Raw genomic sequence first — 20,522 nt, 5'->3', positions numbered from 1 at the left:
TCCCGGGGGAGGCTGAGCGCGATTTTCCAGCCTGGCACCGCCCTTCCCTTCCCTTCCCTTCCCTTCCCTTCCCTTCCCTTCCCTTCCCTTCCCTTCCCTTCCCTTCCCTTCCCTTCCCTTCCCTTCCCTTCCCTTCCCTTCCCTTCCCTTCCCTTCCCTTCCCTTCCCTTCCCTTCCCTTCCCTTCCCTTCCCTTCCCTTCCCTTCCCTTCCCTTCCCTTCCCTTCCCTTCCCTTCCCTTCCCTTCCCTTCCCTTCCCTTCCCTTCCCTTCCCTTCCCTTCCCTTCCCTTCCCTTCCCTTCCCTTCCCTTCCCTTCCCTTCCCTTCCCTTCCCTTCCCTTCCCTTCCCTTCCCTTCCCTTCCCTTCCCTTCCCTTCCCTTCCCTTCCCTTCCCTTCCCTTCCCTTCCCTTCCCTTCCCATGGGCTTGGAGATTTTTGCTGCCAAATGACCATGAAATGTCCAGAGTGACCAAAACACGGCCAGAATGACCAGGGAATGGCTGGAGTGACCTTGGAATGTCCAGAGTGACCAGAACATGGCCAGAGTGACCAGAACATGGCCAGAGTGACCATGGAGTGTCCAGAGTGACCATGGAACATCCAGAGTGATCATGGAATGTCCAGAGTGACCAGAACATGGCCAGAATGACCATGGAGTGTCCAGAGTCACCAAGGAATGGCTGGAATGACCAGAGAATGGTCACAGTGACCAGAACAGGGCCAGAGTGACCAAGGAATGTCCAGAGGGACCATGGAATGGCTGGAGTGACCAGGGAATGGTCAGAGTGACCAGAACATGTCCACAGTGACCATGGGACATCCAGAGTAACCATGGAATGTCCAGAGTGACCAGAACATGTCCAAAGTGACAAGGAAATGGCTGAAATGACCAGAGAATATCCAGAGTGACCAGAACATGTCCAGAGTGACCATAGAACATACAGAGTGACCAAGGAATGGCTGAAATGACCAGAGAATGTCCAGAGTGACCAGAATGTGGCCAGAGTGACCAAGGAATGGCTGAAATTACCAAGGAATGGTCACAGTGACCAGAACATGTCCACAGTGACCATGGGACATCCAGAGTGATCATGGAATGTCCAGAGTGATCATGGAATGTCCAGAGTGAGCAGAACATGACCAGAGTGACCATGGAATGGCTGGAATGACCAGAAATGGCTGGAGTGACCTTGGAATGTCCAGAGTGACCATGGAACGGTTGGAGTGACCAGGGAATTGTCACAGTGACCAGAACATGTCCACAGTGACCATGGGACATCCAGAGTGACCAGAACATGTCCAGAGTGACCAAGGAATGGCCAGAATGACCAGGGAATGGTCAGAGTGACCATAGAATGTCCAGAGTGACCAAGGAATGGCTGGAGTGACCAGAGAATGGTCACAGTGACCAGAACATGTCCACAGCGACCATGGGACATCCAGAGTGATCATGGAACATCCAGAGTGACCCTGAAATGTCCAGAGTGACCAAGGAATGGCTGAAATTACCAAGGAATGGTCACAGTGACCAGAACATGTCCACAGTGACCATGGGACATCCAGAATGACCATGGAACATCCAGAGTGACCATGAAATGTCCAGAGTGACCAAGGAATGGCTGAAATGACCAGGGAATGGTCACAGTGCTCCAACCTCCCCACTCCTGGTGGGACACACTGGGACCCAAATTCCTCCGTGTCCCCCCATTCCCACCTCTGTCCCTCGTGCTCTCCTTGGTCCCCTCAGCCATTCCCGCTGTCCTGGCCCTGTCCCCTGTCATTCCCAAGCTCTGCACATCCCCTCTCCCACCTCTGCCAGACCCATGAGGGGTTTGGCTCCAAACCCATGTGGGACAAACCAGGAAAAAGCAGAACAACCACCGGCATGGCTGAAAATCCACATCAAGGCCAAGGCTGGGGACACACAGCCCCACCTTTCCCTGCGAGAGCACGGCTGGATTTTACTCCAGCCACGGAAAAAAAACGATGCCCGGAGCCACGTCCGAGGGCTGAAAAATGTCAAAGGGCGCCTTTGAAGGTGGATCCGAAACTTGGCCGCGGCCGGGGAGAGAATTCCTGCAGGGAGAAAATTCAACAAACAAATTCCCCGGGCCGAGATGAGAGCAGCGCTCGCTGTCACCCCCAGAGCGGTGGGGAGGGGTCGGTGCCTCCCCAATTTGGAGCTTTCCCGGGGTGGGAGAGGCTCCGGAGGTCGGGCAGGGCAGGGTGCAGGTCTGGGATGTGGCACCTTGGCACGGCTGGCATCGCTTTGGTGCCAGGAGGTGCCGCTTTGGTGCCTCAATTTCTCCGTTTCCGTGCGTGGCTGGGCAGCTGTGAACGAGCAGGGAAAAAAGAAAAAAAAAAATTTAAAAAACAAAACCAAAACAAACAAAAAATCCCCAAAAACCAAAAAAAACCCAAAACCCAAAAAACCCCAAAAAACCCCAAAAAAACCCCAACCAAAACAAACAAACAAAAAAAAAACTCCAAAAAAACCCCCAAAAACCCAAAAAACAAAAACAAAAAAAACCAAAACCCCCAAACCAACCAAACAACAACGACAAAAAAAACCAAAAAAAACCCTCAAAGCACCCCCCCTCTCAAAAGAAATAAACCCACAGCCGAAAAAAACACAACTAAAAATCCCAAAAATAAACCCCAAAAAAACCAAACCAAACCAAACCAAAACAAAGAAACCCCCATGGAACAAGTCCCCATAGATTTTGGGACCGGTTTTGAAAGGAATTGGCATCAAATTCCAGCAGCATCTCCTTTCAAACAGCATCTCCTTTCCCTATTGATCCTGGCGCTTTTCCAGCTGGCAAACTCGAGCCTCCATCCCGAGTTTTTGTTTGAACAGCCTGGAATTCCTCTGTGGGTCCTCTCGGTGCTTTTTCCTGGCTCCCTCCCCATCTACCTGCTGCATTTCAGGTTTGGGATCGTCCTGCTCCACCCCTCAGCAAAGAGCAATCCTCGGCTTTGGGGGTAAAAAGAAAAGCCCCAAAAATAAAATAAATAAACACGTTTAAGGCACAAGGGGCGGTGCAGAGAGGGGGGATTTTGGGAAAAGCTCCGGATTCGGCTGCCAGGGCAGGAGCAGCCCCTCCTGGGTGGCTGCCAGCCCCCGGCACGGCCGGGATTGGGATTTCGAGGAGCCAGAGCAGCTCGGGTTTCACGGGGCTGGAGAGAGGGGGATGGTGGGGAGGGAGGGAGGGAGGGAGGAGACCCCAGACCCCAAATCCCAGAGATTCTGGAATCACTAGGGATGTGGGAGGGCGATTCCCAAGGCTGGGGGGTTCCTGTGCCCCCTCCCCCTCATATCCCAAATTCCGGGGATTCTGGAATAGGGGTGGTTGTGAGAGGGCGATTCCCAGCACTGCTGTGCCCCCCTGGATCCCAAATGCCAAAGATTCTGGGATAGGAATGGATGTGGGATGGCAATTTCCAGGGCTGGGGGCTCCTGTGGATCCCAAATCCCAGGGATTCTGGGACAAGGACGGATGTGGGATGGGGATTCCTTGGTCTGGGGGGCTGCTCTGCCCCCATGGATCCCAAATCCCAGCAATTCTGGGATAGGGATGGATGTGAGAAGGTGATTCCTTGGTCTGGGGGGCTGCTGTGCCCCCCTGAACCCCAAATCCCGGGGATTCTGGGAGAGGGATGGATGTGGGAGGGCGATTCCTTGGTATGGGGGTTTGCTGTGCCCCTCCAAATCTCACATCCCAAAGATTCTGGAATAGGGATGGATGTGGGAGGGCGATCCCCAGGGCTCCTGTGCCCCCCTAAATCTCACATCCCAAGGACTCTGGGACAGGGATGGATATGGGAGGATGATTCCCAGGGCTGCTGTGCCCCCCTGAGCCCCAAATCCCGGGGATTCTGGGATCAGGATGGATGTGGGAGGGCGATTCCTTGGTATGGGGGTTTGCTGTGCCCCTCCAAATCTCACATCCCAAAGATTCTGGAATAGGGATGAATGGGTCTGGGGGGCTGCTCTGCCCCCATGGATCCCAGATGCTGGCGATTCTGGGACAGGAATGGATGTGGGAAGGCGATTCTTTGGTCTGGGGGGTTCCTGTGCCCCCCTAGATCCCAAATTCCGGGGATTCTGGAATAGGGATGGATGTGAGAGGGCGATTCCCAGCACTGCTGTGCTCCCCTGGATCCCAAATCCTGGGGATTCTGGGACAAGGATGGATGTGGGAATGCGATACCGGGGGCTGGGGGGCTGCTCTGCCCCCATGGATCCCAAATCCCAGCAATTCTGGGTTAGGGATGGATGTGAGAAGGTGATTCCTTGATCTGGGGGCCTGCTCTGCTCCCCCAAATCTCACATCCCAAAGATTCTGGAATAGGGATGGATGTGGGAGGGCGATTCCCAGGGCTGCTGTGCCCCCCTGGATCCCAAATCCCGGGGATTCTGGAATAGGGATGGATGTGGGATGGCAATTTCTGGGGCTGGAGGGCTGCTGTGCCCCCCCTCCAGACCCCAAATCCGTGCGATTCTGGGACAGAGATGGATGTGAAATAGCAATTCCCAGGGCTGGGGGGCTGCTGTTCCCCCCTGGATCCCACATTCCAGAGGTTCTGGAATAGGGATGGATGTGGGAGGGCGATTCCCAGCACGGCTGTGCCCTCCTGGATCCCAAATCCTGGGGGTTCTGGGATCGGGATGGATGTGGGATGGGGATTCCTTGGTCTGAGGGGCTGCTGTGCCCCCCTGGATCCCAGATTCTGGGCATTCTGGGGTGGGGATGGATGTGGGATGGCAATTCCTGGGTCTGGGGAGCTCCTGTGCCCCCTTGGATCCCAAATCCCAGCAATTCTGGGACAGGAATGGATGTGGAATGGCGATTCCTTGATCTGGGGGTCTCCCGTGCCCCTCTGGATCCCAAATCCCAGGGATTCTGGGATAAGGATGGATGTGGGATAGCAATTCCTGGGGCTGGGGGGCTGCTCTGCCCCCTAAATCTCACATCCCAGAGATTCTGGAATAGGGATGGATGTGGGAAGGCGATTCCCAGGGCTGCTGTGCCCCCCTGGATCCCACATCCCGGCGATTCTGGGACAAGGATGGATGTGGGAGGGCAATTCCTTGGTCTGGGGGGCTCCTGTGTCCCTCTGGGTCCCAAATCCCAGCAATTCTGGGACAGGGACGGATGTGGGAAGGCGACGGGGCACAGCCACCCTGTGCACAAACTCCAGCCCGCTCCTGGGAGAGCGGAGCCGGAGGCGAGGGCAGGGCTTGTTCCGTGATTAATTAGCTTTGTTTTGAAACAAGGAGCTGCCTCCGCGCCAGCAGCAGCAGCAGCAGCAGGAGGAGGAGGAGGAGGAGGAAGAGGAGGAGGAGGAGGAATTGTTGCCGTGCGCCGAGCCCGCCGCTCTCGGCTGCCAGAGAAAGACGGGATTGTTGTCAGCGTGCCTCGCTCGCAGCCGTCCCAGTGCTCCCAGTGCTCCCAGTGCTCCCAGTGCTCCCAGCGCTCCCTCCCAGTGCTCCCAGTGCTCCCAGTGCTCCCAGTGCTCCCAGTGCTCCCAGTGCTCCCAGTGCTCCCTCCCAGTGCTCCCAGTGCTCCTTCCCAGTGCTCCCAGTGCTCCCAGTGCTCCCAGTGCTCCCTCCCAGCCTTCCCAGCCCTCCCAGTGCCCCCAGTGCTCCCAGTGCTCCCTCCCAGCCTTCCCAGCCCTCCCTCCCAGCCCTCCGCCCCCCGCACTCCCAACCACAAAACCCCCGCGCCCGGCCGGGCTCGCCCGCGCGGAGCGCAGAGGAGGAGGAGGAAGAGGAGGAGGAGGAGGAGGAGGTGGTGGAGGAGGAGGAGGAGGAGGAGGGAGAGAGAAGCCAGAGAGAAACTTGTCTTGGGGATTAATAGGAGGCAGGAGGAGGGAGAGGTGCGCACAGGTAAGCTCTGGGCAGGTGCTTCCCCCTCCAGGCTCTCCTCACCTTGCCTGAGCCTCCCAGCCAGCGCTCCACGATGCTCTGCCCTCTCCGGCCTTCCTCCCATCCCCAAAAACATCTGCTCCTCTTCCTCTTTCCCCCCTCTCCTCTTGGTTCCTCTGTCCTGCGGCGCTCTGGAGTCTTTGTTCTCTCTCTGCTCCGCTTCCAGGAGTTTCTGGGGTGGACGAGGGGAGGATTTGGGGGCCCGGGGGGTGTGACAGCGCTGTGGCCACTGCCAGGCGCTTTTGGGGGGACATGAGGTGCCCTTTGTGCGTCCCCCACACCCCAAACCCCAGCACGTTCGGCTCTGCAGCCAAACTGGGGGAACGGGAGGGCTGCACAATCCCTGCCCTGGAAGCAGGAGGGAAAACAAGCGAGGAAAGGGAGAGGCTGAGGGGAGGAGAGACCCCTCCGGAGCCAGGAATGCCACCAGGAGCCTCCGGGGACATCGGGGCACCCCGTCCTGGGTTTGGGGGGCTGCTCCCATGGAGGGGGAACAGGGAATTTCGGACGGGAGCAGGGCGGGAGCGAGCAGCCCCACAGCTCCAACGGGCTGTTTTCTGCCCAAAATGTTGGTGGTAAAGCCTTTCTTTCCTGCCTGGATCGCACCGAGCATTCCCAGGGAATGTAATCCCACTTTTCCTGCCCGGAGCTCAGCTCCAGGTGGGCGGGGGAGCGCAGCCCCCTCCCCGCGGGGGTCCCGGGGTTCTTTGTCCCCGCTCCGCCAGGAGGAACGAGCGGGAAACAAAACGATGTTCGCCGAAATCCTGGGAAAAACAAAAAAAAAAAAGGAGTTTTGTTGGAAGGAAAAGGAGTTTTGTTACTTGGAAGAGGCTGATCCCAGACCTGCCCTTGCCCGCCGGCTGGAGAGGTTTGGGGAAAAGCAGCTCCAAAGCAAAACATGGGAATTTATCTCCTTGGTGCGCGGCGTGTGAGGGCTTGGAAACTTCCTGGAGGTCCTGGGATCCTGCGATCCTGGGATCCTTCAATCCTGGGATCCTGTGATCATGGGATTCTGGGATTTTAGGATCTTGCAATCCTGGGATTCTGGGATGTTGCAATTCTGGGATTATGGGATTCTAGAATCCTAGGATTTCGGGATTTTGGGTTTCTACAGTCCTGGGACCCTGTGATCATGGGATTCTGGGATCCTGGGATTTTGGGATTCTGGGATTCTGCGATCCTGAGATGTTGCAATCCTGGGATTCTGGGATCTTTCGATCCTGCGATCATGGGATCTGGGGTCATGGGATTCTGGGATCCTGTGATCTTGAAATCCTGGGATCCTATGATCATGGGATTCTGGGATCATGGGATTCTAGGATCCTGGGATTTTGGGGTTTGGGTTTTTTGAAATCCTGGGATCCTGGGATACAGCAGTCCTAGGATTCTGCAATCCTTGGGATTCTGGGATCCTGCAATCCTTGGGATCCTGGGACCATGGGATTCTGGGATCCCACAATCCCAACCGTACCTCGTGTGGCACCCAGGGCATCCCAGCGCCGTTTCCTGGCTCAGCCAGAATGCGGGAATCGAGTCCCTGCTCCCCGGGCAATGAGGGATCAGCGCTTCCAGAGATCAAAGCGCAGCCGTGGGAGGTTTCCCCTGCCCTTGGAGGAGGGAATGAGGCGTCGGAGCCGCTTCCCAGCCTGAGGGAGAAGCGGAACGAGGCGAGGCGGCTGCTGGGGGGGGCGAGCGGGGCGTGTGGGGGGTCTGGGCCGGCGGCGCTTTGGCAGCCGGGATCCGCTTTTGTCCCCTTGCAGCCATTCCCAGTGCGTGTGGCAGCGGGATCCCCTTTTGTCCCCTTGCAGCCATTCCCAGTGCGTGTGGCACCGGGATCCCCTTTTGTCCCCTTGCAGCCATTCCCAGTGCGTGTGGCAGCGGGATCCCCTTTTGTCCCCTTGCAGCCATTCCCAGGGCTTGTGGCATCCGCTTTTGTCCCCTTGCAGCCATTCCCAGGGCTTGTGGCATCCGCTTTTGTCCCCTTGCAGCCATTCCCAGTGCGTGTGGCACCGGGATCCGCTTTTGTCCCCTTGCAGCCATTCCCAGTGCTCGTGGCAGCCGGGATCCCCTTTTGTCCCTGTGCAGCCATTCCCAGGGCTTGTGGCAGCCGGGATCTGAGCCGGGAAGGGCCGGGACACGCAGGGAGGGAGGGAGGGAGGAATTGCTGAGACCCAGGGAGCAGCGGGAAGGTGATCCCGGCCAGGGCTGCCCTCCTACGGGAGGAGGGAGAGGAGGACGGGATGAATCTTTGGGAAAGATCCCGGGGGTGTGGGGATCCGAGAGTAAAGGACAAGATGAGCCTTTGGAGAGGATCCTGAGGACTGTGGGGACCCAGGAGCAGGGGACAGGATGAGCTTTGGGAAGGATCCCAAGAACTCTGGGGACCCGGGTAAAAAGGGCAGGATGGGCCTTTGGGAAGGATCCCGGGGTCTGTGGGGACTCAGGAGCTGGGGATGGGATGAGCCTTTAGGAAGGATCCTGGGGATTTGGGGACCTGGGAATAAAGGACGGGATGAACTTTTGGGGAAGATCCTGGGGACTGTGGGGAACTGGGAGCAAAGGATGGGATGAGCTTTTGGAGAGGATCCCAGGGATTTGGGGACCCAGGATCAGGGGAAGGGATGAACCTTTGGGAAGGATCCTGGAGACTTTGGGGACCCAGGAATAAAAGATGGGATGAGCCTTTGGGAAGGATCCCGGGGACTCTGGGGATCCAGGAATAAAGGACAGGATGAGCCTTTGGGGACGATCCTGGGGGCTGTGGGGATCCAGGAGCAGAGAACGGGATGAGCTTTTGGGGATCTAGGGACCCTCCTGGCAGGAGCTCCGCGCTGTTGTCACCATGTCCTGGCTGTGTCCTGGTGGGTGTCACCCATCCCTGCATGGACACAGTGCCATCCCAGCGGGAAAGGGACAGGACGGAGTGTCCTGGCTGGTGTCACCGATGCCTGCACGGACACAGCTCCATCCCAGTAGGAATGCAGCAGGACCCAGCCCCGGCTCCGCTGCTGTCCGGGAAAGGGCTGGGAAAGGGCGAGACCCAGGGGGTTGTTGCATCAGGGCTGCGCTTCCCAAGGGACCCCGGCGACGCCCGGGTGACAGCCTGGCTGCCCTCGCCCTTTTTCCACGATTCCCGGCGCTGCAGAGGCGTTGGATGACGAGCTCCGAGCTGGGTCGGGCTCTCGCAGAGACACGAGCGGGGCTGGACGCGAGGGAAGCCAAGGAAGGAGCTTTGCCCGGTCCTTGTGGTTTATTTTTATCTTGTTCTGCTTGTTCTGCTCCGACATTCCCGCTCCCAGGCTGGAGAGGGGCTTTTCCCCCACCAGGGCTGATGGGAATTGCGGGAACGTTCTGGAAAGGGGCCCTGCTCAGCCATGCAGGCTTTTCCTGCCTCTCCCAGAGTTTAAATTCCCTTTATCCCTCTGCGGGGAGCGGGATCTCGCACAAACACCAGGATCCAGCTGCTCGCTGTCCCCTCACCGCTGCTGAGGTACCCGAGGGACATCGAGGGGACTTTGCCGTGACAAATCCCCCTCGGTGACCCTTGCACGGCTCCCTCTCGCCCCGGGCTGGCGGCTTCTCCCTGCCCTTGGCGTCCATCCCATCCCATGCCGGGGCTGGCAGCCAGCGCCGCTGGAGCTGGGGGTTACTGGGATGCAGGGAAGAGAAAATATGCGCAGAGCAAACCCCAGTGGCATTCGGGGCTGGAATTTCCAGCTGTTGCAAGGATTTTTTAAAATTTTTTTTTTTTGTCCATTGTAAGCAGAACGGCTGAGGAAGCAGCTGCCTCCTTCTGGGAAAAACCCCGGGATCTGTTGGGTGCCTTGGCCGTGCGGAGCGAGGAGGTGTCAGGGCTGGTTTTGTCCATGAATTGAGCCTTTTTTCCACGCCAGGCCGTCGGTTTCCTGAATTCCTGCGTTGCTCCATGACTTAACTTTGTTCCAGTGGCGCGGATTCCTTGTGGGCAGCTGGAATGGAGCTGTCCCACAGGCTGTGCTGGGGCTCTGGCGGGATCAGGGGGTGGGATTTGGGAATTCTGCTCCTGGAATTCATGCCAGTAAACCCAACAGGGTGGAGAACACGCTTCCAGCTTTTCCTGGGAGAGCTGGCTTGGAATCTTGCAGCAATTGTGACGTGTTGGTAGCCTCGGGCTCGTTGCATCCCTGGTTTTTTTTGGGAATGTCGCTGCTTTCCTGCAGTTTGTTAGAAAAAAAAATGTGGGTCTTGCTTTCCCCAGGCAGGATGGGGACAGGCACGCCAGGGAAAGGGTGGTGGCAGTGCCACAGGGCTGGGACAGTCCCCTCAGGGTGGATAAAAGGGGTGGCGTCACCCTCCCACCACTGCCCGTCTGTGCCGACAGAATTCCGCAGGATTTTGTCACTCTCCAGCCAGAACTCCTGGCTGGGGTGGCTGTTCCTGCTCTGTGCCGAGTCCACGAACATCTGGGATGTCAAACCCTCGTGTGTGAGGGGACAGGGCAGGGTCAGTGGGGTGACAGCGCTGCCCTGTCCCCCCAACCCTGCTGGGACATTGCTGGGTGGCCTGAGTGGATCCACCACCTGGATCACAGCTTGGAATAGCGTGTCCTGGATGGAAGATTGTCACCTCCCAGCTGGAATGGTCACCTCCCAGCTGGAATGGTCAGCTCCCAGCTGGAATGTCACCTCCCAGCTGGAATGGTCAGCTCCCAGCTGGAATGGTCACCTCCCAGCTGGAATGTCACCTCCCAGCTGCTCCCTCCCCTCTGCACTGGGCCAAGCTCTGACCTCAGCTCTCCCTCGGGTGTTTGTGGGGTTTAAAATCCAGGTTCTGGAGCAGAGGAAAAACCCCGTGGAAAGCTCTGGGAGCCCATGGAAAGCTCTGGGAGCCCATGGAAAGCTCTGGGACCCCATGGAAAGCTTTAGAAGCCCATGGAAAGCTCTGGGAGCCCATGGAAAGCTCTGGAATGCCATGGAAAGCTTTGTGAGCGCCATCCATTGTGGTTGTGTCTGGGGAAGGAGCAGGATTCTGCCAGAATGGGAAGGTCACTGCACAAACAGCCTTTCCCTGTCGTGGATTTTCCCATTTTCCTGTCGCCGAACCCAGAATGCAGGGACAGGATCACGTCCATCCCCGAGCAGGACCTGCTGCAGCTCTGCTGGGCTCAGGACCCGGCAGCTCTGGGCTCTGCTGGCTCCTTCCCTGCTCCTCCCTTCCTTTCCCAGTGAGATGCCAGAGCCCTGATGGAAAGCAGCCGGCCCGGGAGGCGTGCGGGGTTAACCGGAGCCAGATGGGCAGGAACAGGCTGGGCCGGCAGGAGGGGCCAAAACAGGAACTTTTCCTGGAGAAAGTCAATTCCTTGGAGCCCCAGGAAGGCGTGGGGTGGCTGCAAAGGGAGCTGGGGCTGGCAGGGGCGGCTCTGGAAGGGGGTGGGCCAGGGGGTCCCTGCGGTTCCCAGGTTGGGTGGGGGATTTTCTCCCTTCAGAGGTGATGGAAATTGTGGGTTCCAGGTGTGAGGAGAGCTGGAAATGGGCTGGAAAGGGACGATAGGCTGGGAACCCCACTCAGCTGTGCTGGAAGTGCTGGATTTCCCCCCAGAATTGGCACCAGCACCTCCAGCACCTCCAAAGGCCTTCCTCTTTTCCTTTTCCTTTTCCTTTTCCTTTTCCTTTTCCTTTTCCTTTTCCTTTTCCTTTTCCTTTTCCTTTTCCTTTTCCTTTTCCTTTTCCTTTTCCTTTTCCTTTCCCTTTCCCTTTCCCTTTTCCTTTTCCTTTTCTTTTTCCCTTCCTTTTTCCTTTCCTTTTCCTTTTCCTTTCTTTTCCTTTTCCTTTTCCTTTTCCTTTTCCTTTTCCTTTTCCTTTTCCTTTTCCTTTTCCTTTTCCTTTTTCCTTTTCCTTTTCCTTTTCCTTTTCCTTTCCCTTTCCCTTTCCCTTTTCCTTTTCTTTTTCCCTTCCTTTTTCCTTTCCTTTTCCTTTTCCTTTTCCTTTTCCTTTTCCTTTTCCTTTTCCTTTTCCTTTTCCTTTTCCTTTCCGGTGCTTTTCCAGAGCCAATTTCCTCTGGAATCATGGATTTGCTGTCCTGAGTGCCAAATGAAGCCAAATCCATGAAGGAGTCTGAAGGGCTGATCCGTCCTTTGGGAAGAGAGGATGGAAGTGACCTCTGGGGAGGGGCCCGGGCGGAGCGGGATGAGAACATGAAATAAAAACCCGAATTAAAAACAAAACTAAACAACAACAGCAACATTCCCCATGGATAACGGTGAGGCAGGGAGAGGAATTCCATGGATAATGGAAAGGATTTTCATAAAAGATGTCTGCAACACCCAGCTGTAGGATTGACGGGGGTAGGACGGTTGGGATGGATGGAGAGGAGAGATCTCTGCAGCCAGGTCGTGGCACTTGGGGTTTATTGCAAAGGGCCAAGTGCAGGGCCCTGCTGGGAGCTGCCAAACGCAGCTGGAGCAGGCCCGAGAGAAGAGAGGGGTACAGAGGATGAGAGGGTAAGAGAGTAAAAGGGGTAAGGTGTAAAAGGCAAGAGCTTTGAGATAAGAGCTAAGAGACAAGACAGCAAATTTCCCATTACAATACAATCAATCATCTTCTGTGTTGAATATTCTGATTCTCACTAACCAATCTAGTCCAAGATACAAATCCTACATCATTTACATACAGCCTATAAGAATCACTACATTACCACACTGTGTTACATTTTAAACCCTAAAAACTCCTCTTTGGGCCCTTCTGCCAAGCTGCAGGGTCTGCTCTGACCCTTGGGCCTGTCTGCAAGCAGAGGGTGTTGTCCCATCAAAAGGGGATCACCTGCAGTGGCCACACCATTGTTTTCCAGTTGTTCAGTAACTGAGGGATCTCAAAGTTTGCTTTCATTTCAATCTCACTTATAGTTTCTGTATTCTCAAAATCTTTTGCCAGACAATCATATTTATAGGGCTTTCCTCTTTCATCTTCCCCGACACCCAACCCTCCTCCTCGTGTCCCTGCAGGAAAACACCCGGACCATGAGGGCGACCCTTGCGTTCCTCCTCCCGCTGGCGCTGGCGCTGGTGGCGAGCGGGCAGCGCCGCAAACCGCCCCGCCGGCCCACCCGGCCTCCCTTGCCCTTCGAGGAGCCCGTGGAGCCCACAGAGCTGCCCCCTCCCCTCCCTCCGGGCCCCCCGTCCGTGTTCCCCGACTGCCCGCGGGAGTGCTACTGCCCGCCCGACTTCCCGTCGGCGCTGTACTGCGACAGCCGCAACCTGCGCACGGTGCCCGTCATCCCCGCGCGCATCCACTACCTGTACCTGCAGAACAACTTCATCGCCGACCTGCCCGAGGAGTCCTTCCGCAACGCCACCGGCCTCAAGTGGGTCAACCTGGACAACAACCGCATCCGCAAGGTGGACAGGAAGGTGCTGGAGAAGCTGGAGAACCTCGTCTTCCTCTACATGGAGAGGAACCAGCTGAAGGAGGTGCCCGCCTTCCTGCCGCCCAACCTGGAGCAGCTGAGGCTCAGCAGGAATCAGATCTCCAAGATCCCTCCTGGGGCCTTCAACAAGCTGGAGAACCTGGTGCTGCTGGACCTGCACCACAACAAGCTGAGCGACGGCGTCTTCAACAAGAACACCTTCAAGGGGCTCAAGAACCTCATGCAGCTCAACCTGGCCCACAACATCCTGAGGAAGATGCCCCCTGGCGTGCCCAGCGCCATCCACCAGCTCTTCCTGGACAGGAACAACATCGAGGACATCCCCAGCGATTATTTCAAGGAGTTTCCCAACCTGGCTTTCATCCGGCTCAACTACAACCAGATCTCGGACAAGGGGCTGCCCAAAAATTCCTTCAACCTCACCAACCTGCTGGTGCTGCACCTGGCCCACAACAAGCTCACCAACGTGCCCTTCATCAGCCCCAAGCTGGAGCACCTCTACCTGAACAACAACTCCATCGAGAGTGAGTCTCACGGGGTTTTTTGGGAAGAAAAACCTTGGAAAGGTCATTTCTCACCTGGTGGGATGTGATGCCTTCAAAGGGGTGGGATGAGGTGGGGTGGAGGGAGGATCTGGGTGGAAGGGGAGGAGCAGAGTGAATCCCCTGTGGTGCTGCAGGACTTTTTCCAGCCGTCTTCTTTGGAGCCACCTGCCCTTGGAAAGGCTCTTTTCCTGGAAAAAAAATCGGGATATTTAACAAGGAATGCTTGGGCAGATGTTTTAGGGAGAGATGCCAAACACACGGCTTGGGATGGTGAGGGAACATCCCATGGAGGCAGAGCAGCCAGGGCTGCCCCACACCATCCCAGGGAAATCCAGCTGCAATTCCACGGCAGAGGTTCCGGGGGCGGGGTGATCCCTTTTTTCTCCGGAATGCCGCCGCATCCCGAGCTGCGCTCCCGAGGAACGTGACCTACTTCGCTCCTCATCAAAAGGCAGATTTTCCCTCTCGCTGGGGCTTTGAGCAGCCTGGGATTGTCCTTTTTGGTGGCAAAACAACCCAAATTTGAGGTTCAACAGCAGGGGGGTTCAAAAATCCCCGCCCACATTCCTTTTTCCCAAACCCATATCCCGCTCTTCCTCCTCTCCACATTCCCCTTTTCCCTAACTCTCATCCTGCTCCTCCTCTTCTCCATATTCCCTTTTCCCAAACCTGCATCTTGCTCTTCTTCTTCACCACAATCCTTTTTCCCTAACCTGAATCATGCTCTTCCTCCTCTCCACATTCCTGCTCCTCCTGTCCACATTTCCTTTTCCCTAACCCACATTTCACTCTTCCTCCTGTCCGCATTCCCTTTTCTCTGTTCCTCCTCTCCACATTTCCCTTTTCCCAAACCCACATCCCACTACTCATCGTCTCCACGTTCCTTTTCCCCAAACCCACATCCTGCTCTTCCTCTTCTCCACATTCCCTTTTCCCTAACTCACATCCCACTGCTCCTCCTCTCCACATTCCCTTTTTCCTAACGTGCATCCTACTGCTCCCCCTGTCCACATTCCCTTTTCCCTAACCTTCATCCCGCTCTTCTTCCTATCCACATTCCCTTTTCCCAAACCTGTATCCCACTCTTCCACTTCTCCACATTCTCTTTTCCCTAACTCACATCCTGCTGCTCCCCCTGCCCACATTCCCCTTTCCCTAACCCTCATCCTGCTCTTCCTCCTGTCCATATTCCTCTTTTCCTAACTCGCATCTCTCTGTTCCTCCTCTCCATATTCCTGCTCCTCCTCTCCACATTCCCGTTTCCCAAACCGTCATTCCACTGCTCCTCCTCTCCACGTTCCCTTTTCCCTAATCTGGATCCCTCTGTTCCTCCGGTCCACATTCCCTTTTCCCCAACCCATGTCCTGCTCGTTCTCCTGTTCACATTCCCCTTTCCCTAACCTACTGCTCCTCCTCTCCACATTCCCCCTTTCCTAACCCTCATCCCTCTCTTCCTCTTCTCCACATTCTCCTTTCCCTGACCTGAACCCTACTTCTCCTCTCCACATTCCCTTTTCCCCGTCCCTCACCCCTGTGTGTCCCCTGTCCCCGCAGAAATCAACGGCACCCAGATCTGCCCCACCTCGCTGGTGTCCATCCAGGATTTCTCTCCCTCGGACCTGGACAGCGTGCCCCGGCTGCGCTACCTGCGGCTGGACGGGAACCTGCTGAAGCCGCCCATCCCTCTGGACCTGATGCTGTGTTTCCGCCTGCTGCAGTCCGTGGTGTTTTAGCCCCGCCCCGCCTCTCCCAGGCTTTGCTCGGACATTTCAGACACGTGGGACCCTCTCTCCTCCCTCTCTCCCCCTGCTCTCTCCTCGCCTCCATCCCTCTCCTCGTTTTCCCCTCTTCCTGCCCTGCGGGGACAGCGGTGGCTCCTTGGGGACCGCGCTCTGCCGTGTCACAGCTCGCTGTCCTTTGTCCCCCGGCCCTTGTCCCCGGTTCCGTCTCTCCCTTGGTGCCCCGCAGGTTTTGGGGTCGGTCCGGATGGAGCGCTGGGCTCGGGGTGTGTCCAGCACCAAGAAACATTCCCGGTGGGTTTTGGAGCTGGGATGGGATGAACAGGAGCTGAGGGTGGTGGGATGTGTAGAAGTCAGGGAGGATGGACAATCAGGCCATCGCAGGGGATGGGGACACTCCTGTCGCCCTTCTGGAGAGCTTTGGCTCCACGTTTCTCCAGAGGAGGAGGATCTAAATCCCGTCTGGAGCTGTGCATGTGCAGGGATGGAGCAGGGAGGGGATCCTGCCCCTGTGTGGGGGGAACACCTTCCCACACCCCCTGGGCAGGAGCAGACCCTGCCCGGCTTCAAATCCCCATCCTAGAACCGACCCATGGGGACACAGCTCCATCCCAAAATCCTGATTTCTTCCCTGTAAAATCTGGGACCAAGGACCACATCCATGAGATCACAGCCCCATCCCAAGATCCTGAATTCTTCACAGCCCCATCTCAAAATCCTGCATCTTTCCCTGTAAAATCTTTGGATGTAGAACCACACCCCTGGGGCCGTAGCCCCATTCCAGTGTCCCGCATCCTTCCCTCTAAAATCTGGGATCAAGGACCGCATCCATGGGATCACAGTCCCATCTTAAAATCCTGAATCCTTCTATCTAAGCTGGAGGGATACAGGACCACATAAATGGGGTCACAGCCCCATCCCAAAATCCTGAATCCTTCCCTGTAAAATCTCGGATCAAGGGCCACATCTGTGGGACCAACAGCCCCATCCCAGCATCCTGCATCATTCCCTGCAAAATCTGAGGATGCCAGGACACATCTGTGGGATCACAGCCCCATCCCAAAATCCTGAATCCTTCCCTCTAAAATCTTTGGATGTAGAACCACATCCATGGGGCCACAGCCCCACCCCAGCCTCCTGAATCCTTCCCTCTAAAATCTGGGATCAAGGACCACATCCATGGGATCACAGCTCCTTCCCAAAATCCTGAATTCTTCACAGCCCATCCCAAAATCCTGAATCCTTCCCTCTTAACTGGAGGGATACAGGGCCACATAAAAGGGGTCACAGCCCCATCCCAAAATCCTGCATCCACATCCATGGGGTCACAGCCCCATCCCAAATCCTGCATCATTCCCTGTAAAATCAGATCTGTGGGGTCACATCCCCATCCCAAAATCCTGCCCCCTTCCCTCTGAGATCTGAGGCTCCAGGGCCACATCCACAGCTCAGTTTCTCTCCAGAGCCAATCACACATGGCTGGGCTTTGCCTTGTTTTTTATTTTTTTTATTTTTTTTTTTTTTTAATGAGAAATAAAAGGAAGGGAGAAGAAAAGGGAAGAATCATCCTTTGGAAGGGCTATTTTTATCCCTGCTCTTCCCCATCCCCACATGTATCTCTTCCCCCCCTATAGCTGTACCTGCATTTATTGGGTCTCCGGGTTTAGGGGGGATTATTCTCTTCTTTTCTTCCTGAGTCTCAGGATTTGGATTTAAAGGCCGAGCATTAGAGAGAGGGAAAAAAAAAAAATCAAAACCCAACTGCAATGAGCATTAAATAAACCAAAGAAAGCTCCTTTTGTGCCCAGCCTGCAGAACTGACCCTTCCCAGGACGGCCACGGACGGGCACCGTGTCCTCCTCCCTGCAGCTGGCACAGGGGTGCTCCCCTTTTCCCATTAATTAAAACCTCCTGCTAATTAAGGAGGGTAAAATCTCCTTTGCAGCTCTCCCTGCAGTTGGGTGGGGACAGGTTTGAGCCCTAAACCCGGACGGAGCCCCCCTGGATTTATGTATATTTATATCTGATGTGTATATAGACTGGTAGAATGTACAGATACTCCCAACGGCACCCGCACCTCCCAACCCGGTGACTTTATGGGGTTTGCACTCCCACTCCCTGCAGCAGTGGAAATAAAATCATTCACAAGGGACCCTGAGCCTCTCCCTGATCCATCCTCGCCTTCCTCGGGTGCTGCTCCATCCAAAATTTCCTTGCTTGGGGATGACTCTCCCAATGGTTTTGGGGTTTTTGGGGTTTTTGGGGTTTTGGCTGGGGTGATGCTGAATTTGGGAAGGAGTTCTTGGCTGGGATGGAATTCCCAGAGAATCCCTGGATGCCCCTGGATTCCAAACCCCAAATCTTTCCCTTTAAAATCTGAGGATGCAGGGACACATCCATGGGGTTACAGCCCCATCCCAGCATCCTGCACTTTTCCCTGTAAAATCTGAGGATTCAGGGATACATCTATGGAGTCACAGCCGCACCCCAAAATCCTACATCCACATCCATGGGGTCACATCCCCATCCCAGCATCCTGCATCCTTCCCTGTAAAATCTGGGATGCAGGAACACATCTGTGGGATAACAGCGCCATCCCAGCATCCTGCATCCACATCCATGGGGTCACAGCCTGATCCCAGCGCCCCGAATCCTTCCCTGTAAAATCTGGGATTAGGGACCACATCCATGGGGTCACAGCCCCATCCCAACATCCTGCATCCTTCCCTTTAAAATCTGAGGATGCAGAGACATATCTGTGGGGTCACACCGCCATCCCAGCACCCTGAATCCTTCCCTGTAAAATCTGGGATTAGGGACCACATCCATGGGGCCGCAGCCCCGTCCCAAATTCCCTGTAAAATTTCAGGATTCAGGGATACATCCATGGGGCCACAACCCCATCTCAAAATCCTGCACCTTTCCCTGTAAAATCTGAGGATTCAGGGACACATTTGTGGGGTCACAACCCCATCCCAGCATCCTGCACCATTCCCTGTAAAATCTGGGATTTGGGGCCCCAAGCATGGGGTCACCATCCCATCCTGACACCCTGCACCTTTCCTTGTAAAATCTGAGGATGCAGGAACATGTCCGTGGGGTTACAAAACCCATCCCAAAATCCTGAATCCTTCCCTGTAAAATCTGGGATTAAGAGGCGTATCTGTTGGGTTACAAAACCCATCCCAAAATCCTACATCCACATCCATGGGGTCACAGCCTGATCCCAGCATCCTGAATGCTTCCCTGTAAAATTTGGGGATTCAGGGCCACATCCACGGGGCCACAGCCCCATCCCAAAATCCTATATCCATATCCATGGGATCACAGCCTCATCCCAAGATCCTGTGCCTTTCCCTGTAAATTCTGAGGATTCAGTGACACATCCATGGGGTCGCAGCCCCATCCCAAAATCCTGCACCTTTCCCTGTGAAATCTGGGATTAAGAGCCACATCCATGGGGTCACAGCCCTATCCCAGCATCCTGAATCCTTCCCTGTAAAATCTGGGATGCAGGGACCACATCCATGGGGTCGCAGCCCCATCCCAACACCTTGCACCTTTCCCTGTAAAATCTGAGGATGCAGGAACACATCTGTGGGGTGACATCCCCATCCCAAAATCCTGAATCCTTCCCTGTAAAATCTGAGGATTCAGGGACACATCCATGGGGTGACATCCCCATTCCAAAATCCTACATCCATATCCACGGGGTCACATCCCTATCCCAGCATCCTGAATCCTTCCCTCTAAAATCTGAGGATTCTGGGCCACATCCATGGAGCCACAGCCCCATCCCAACATCCTGCACCTTTCCCTGTAAAATCTGGGATGCAGGAACACATCTATGGGACCAGATCCCCATCCCAGCATCCCGAACCTTTCCCTGTAAAATCTGAGGATGCAGGAACACATCTATGGGATCAGATCCCCATCCCAGCATCCCGAACCTTTCCCTGTAAAATCTGAGGATGCAGGAACACATCTATGGGATCAGATCCCCATCCCAGCATCCCGAACCTTTCCCTGTAAAATCTGAGGATGCAGGAACACATCTATGGGATCAGATCCCCATCCCAGCATCCCGCACCTTTCCCTGTAAAATCTGGGATGCAGGAACACATCTATGGGATCAGATCCCCATCCCAGCATCCCGCACCTTTCCCTGTAAAATCTGGGATGCAGGAACCCATCCATGGGGTCCCAGCCCCTCTCTCAGCAGCGGGGTCGGGCTGGGCTGGGTTGGCTGCAGCAGCGGCTCCTCCTCCTCCTCCTCCCCTGCGATTCCCGATGGGAGCGGGAGGGCGGCAGCGGGGGAAGGTGTGAGGATGTGGGAAGGGCCGGGGGGGCCGAGCGGGTTTGGGAGCGTTTGTGCTGTGCAGAGCACGCTCACAGCCGCCCCCCTCCCTGCAACCCCACTGTTTTATAACCGCGCTCTGAATCCCCCTCTGCCAGCGGGGTTTTCCCTCCCCGGGGATGTCGGAGCCATCTCCCCGCGTTGGGATAGGGTTTCTCAATGAGGGGAGCAGTGCTGAGCCCCCCCCCTTGCACCCACAGCGGCTTCCCCTCCCCAAAAAACCCCAAAATCTCTCCGTGTGTGAAGGTTTGGGATGCTGAACTCCCCCTGCCCCACAGCGGCTTCCCCTCCCCTAAAAAACCCAAAACCGTCCCAGGGATTGAAGGTTTGGGGTGCTGAGCCCCCTCTGCACCCACACCAGTTCCCCCTTCCCAAAAAAAACCCCCAACTGCCACAGGGATTGAAGGCTTGGGATGCTGTGCTCCCCCTGCACCCACAGCGGCTCCCCCTCCCTAAAAAACCCCAAACCATCCCAGAGAGTGAAGTTTTGGGGTGCTGAGCCCCCCTGCACACACACCGGTTCCCCCTCTGCAGAAAAACCCCAAAACT

The 20,522-nt window shown here is 55.9% G+C and overlaps 1 protein-coding gene across 1 annotated transcript; it reads left to right on the top strand.

Moving 5' to 3' along the window:
• Positions 1-5,826: 5,826 nt before the first annotated feature.
• PRELP (proline and arginine rich end leucine rich repeat protein) lies at positions 5,827-17,140 on the top strand. Its single transcript, XM_058819310.1, has 3 exons — positions 5,827-5,892; positions 12,911-13,856; positions 15,432-17,140. The coding sequence occupies exons 2-3, from the start codon at positions 12,926-12,928 to the stop codon at positions 15,608-15,610; spliced, it is 1,110 nt and encodes a 369-aa protein (XP_058675293.1). The 5' UTR covers positions 5,827-5,892; positions 12,911-12,925; the 3' UTR covers positions 15,611-17,140.
• Positions 17,141-20,522: the final 3,382 nt, after the last annotated feature.

This window comes from Ammospiza caudacuta, chromosome 24 (genome assembly GCF_027887145.1).
Source record: "Ammospiza caudacuta isolate bAmmCau1 chromosome 24, bAmmCau1.pri, whole genome shotgun sequence".
NCBI lineage: Eukaryota > Metazoa > Chordata > Aves > Passeriformes > Passerellidae > Ammospiza > Ammospiza caudacuta.
This window is presented reverse-complemented; position numbering and strand designations above follow the sequence as displayed.

Bases quoted from the DNA above. Each gene is read 5' to 3' on its own strand.
- PRELP (XM_058819310.1), top strand. From the start codon at position 12,926: ATGAGGGCGACCCTTGCGTTCCTCCTCCCGCTGGCGCTGGCGCTGGTG. The intron at 13,857-15,431 runs GTGAGTCTCACG...CTGTCCCCGCAG, and splicing joins GAACAACAACTCCATCGAGA to AAATCAACGGCACCCAGATC.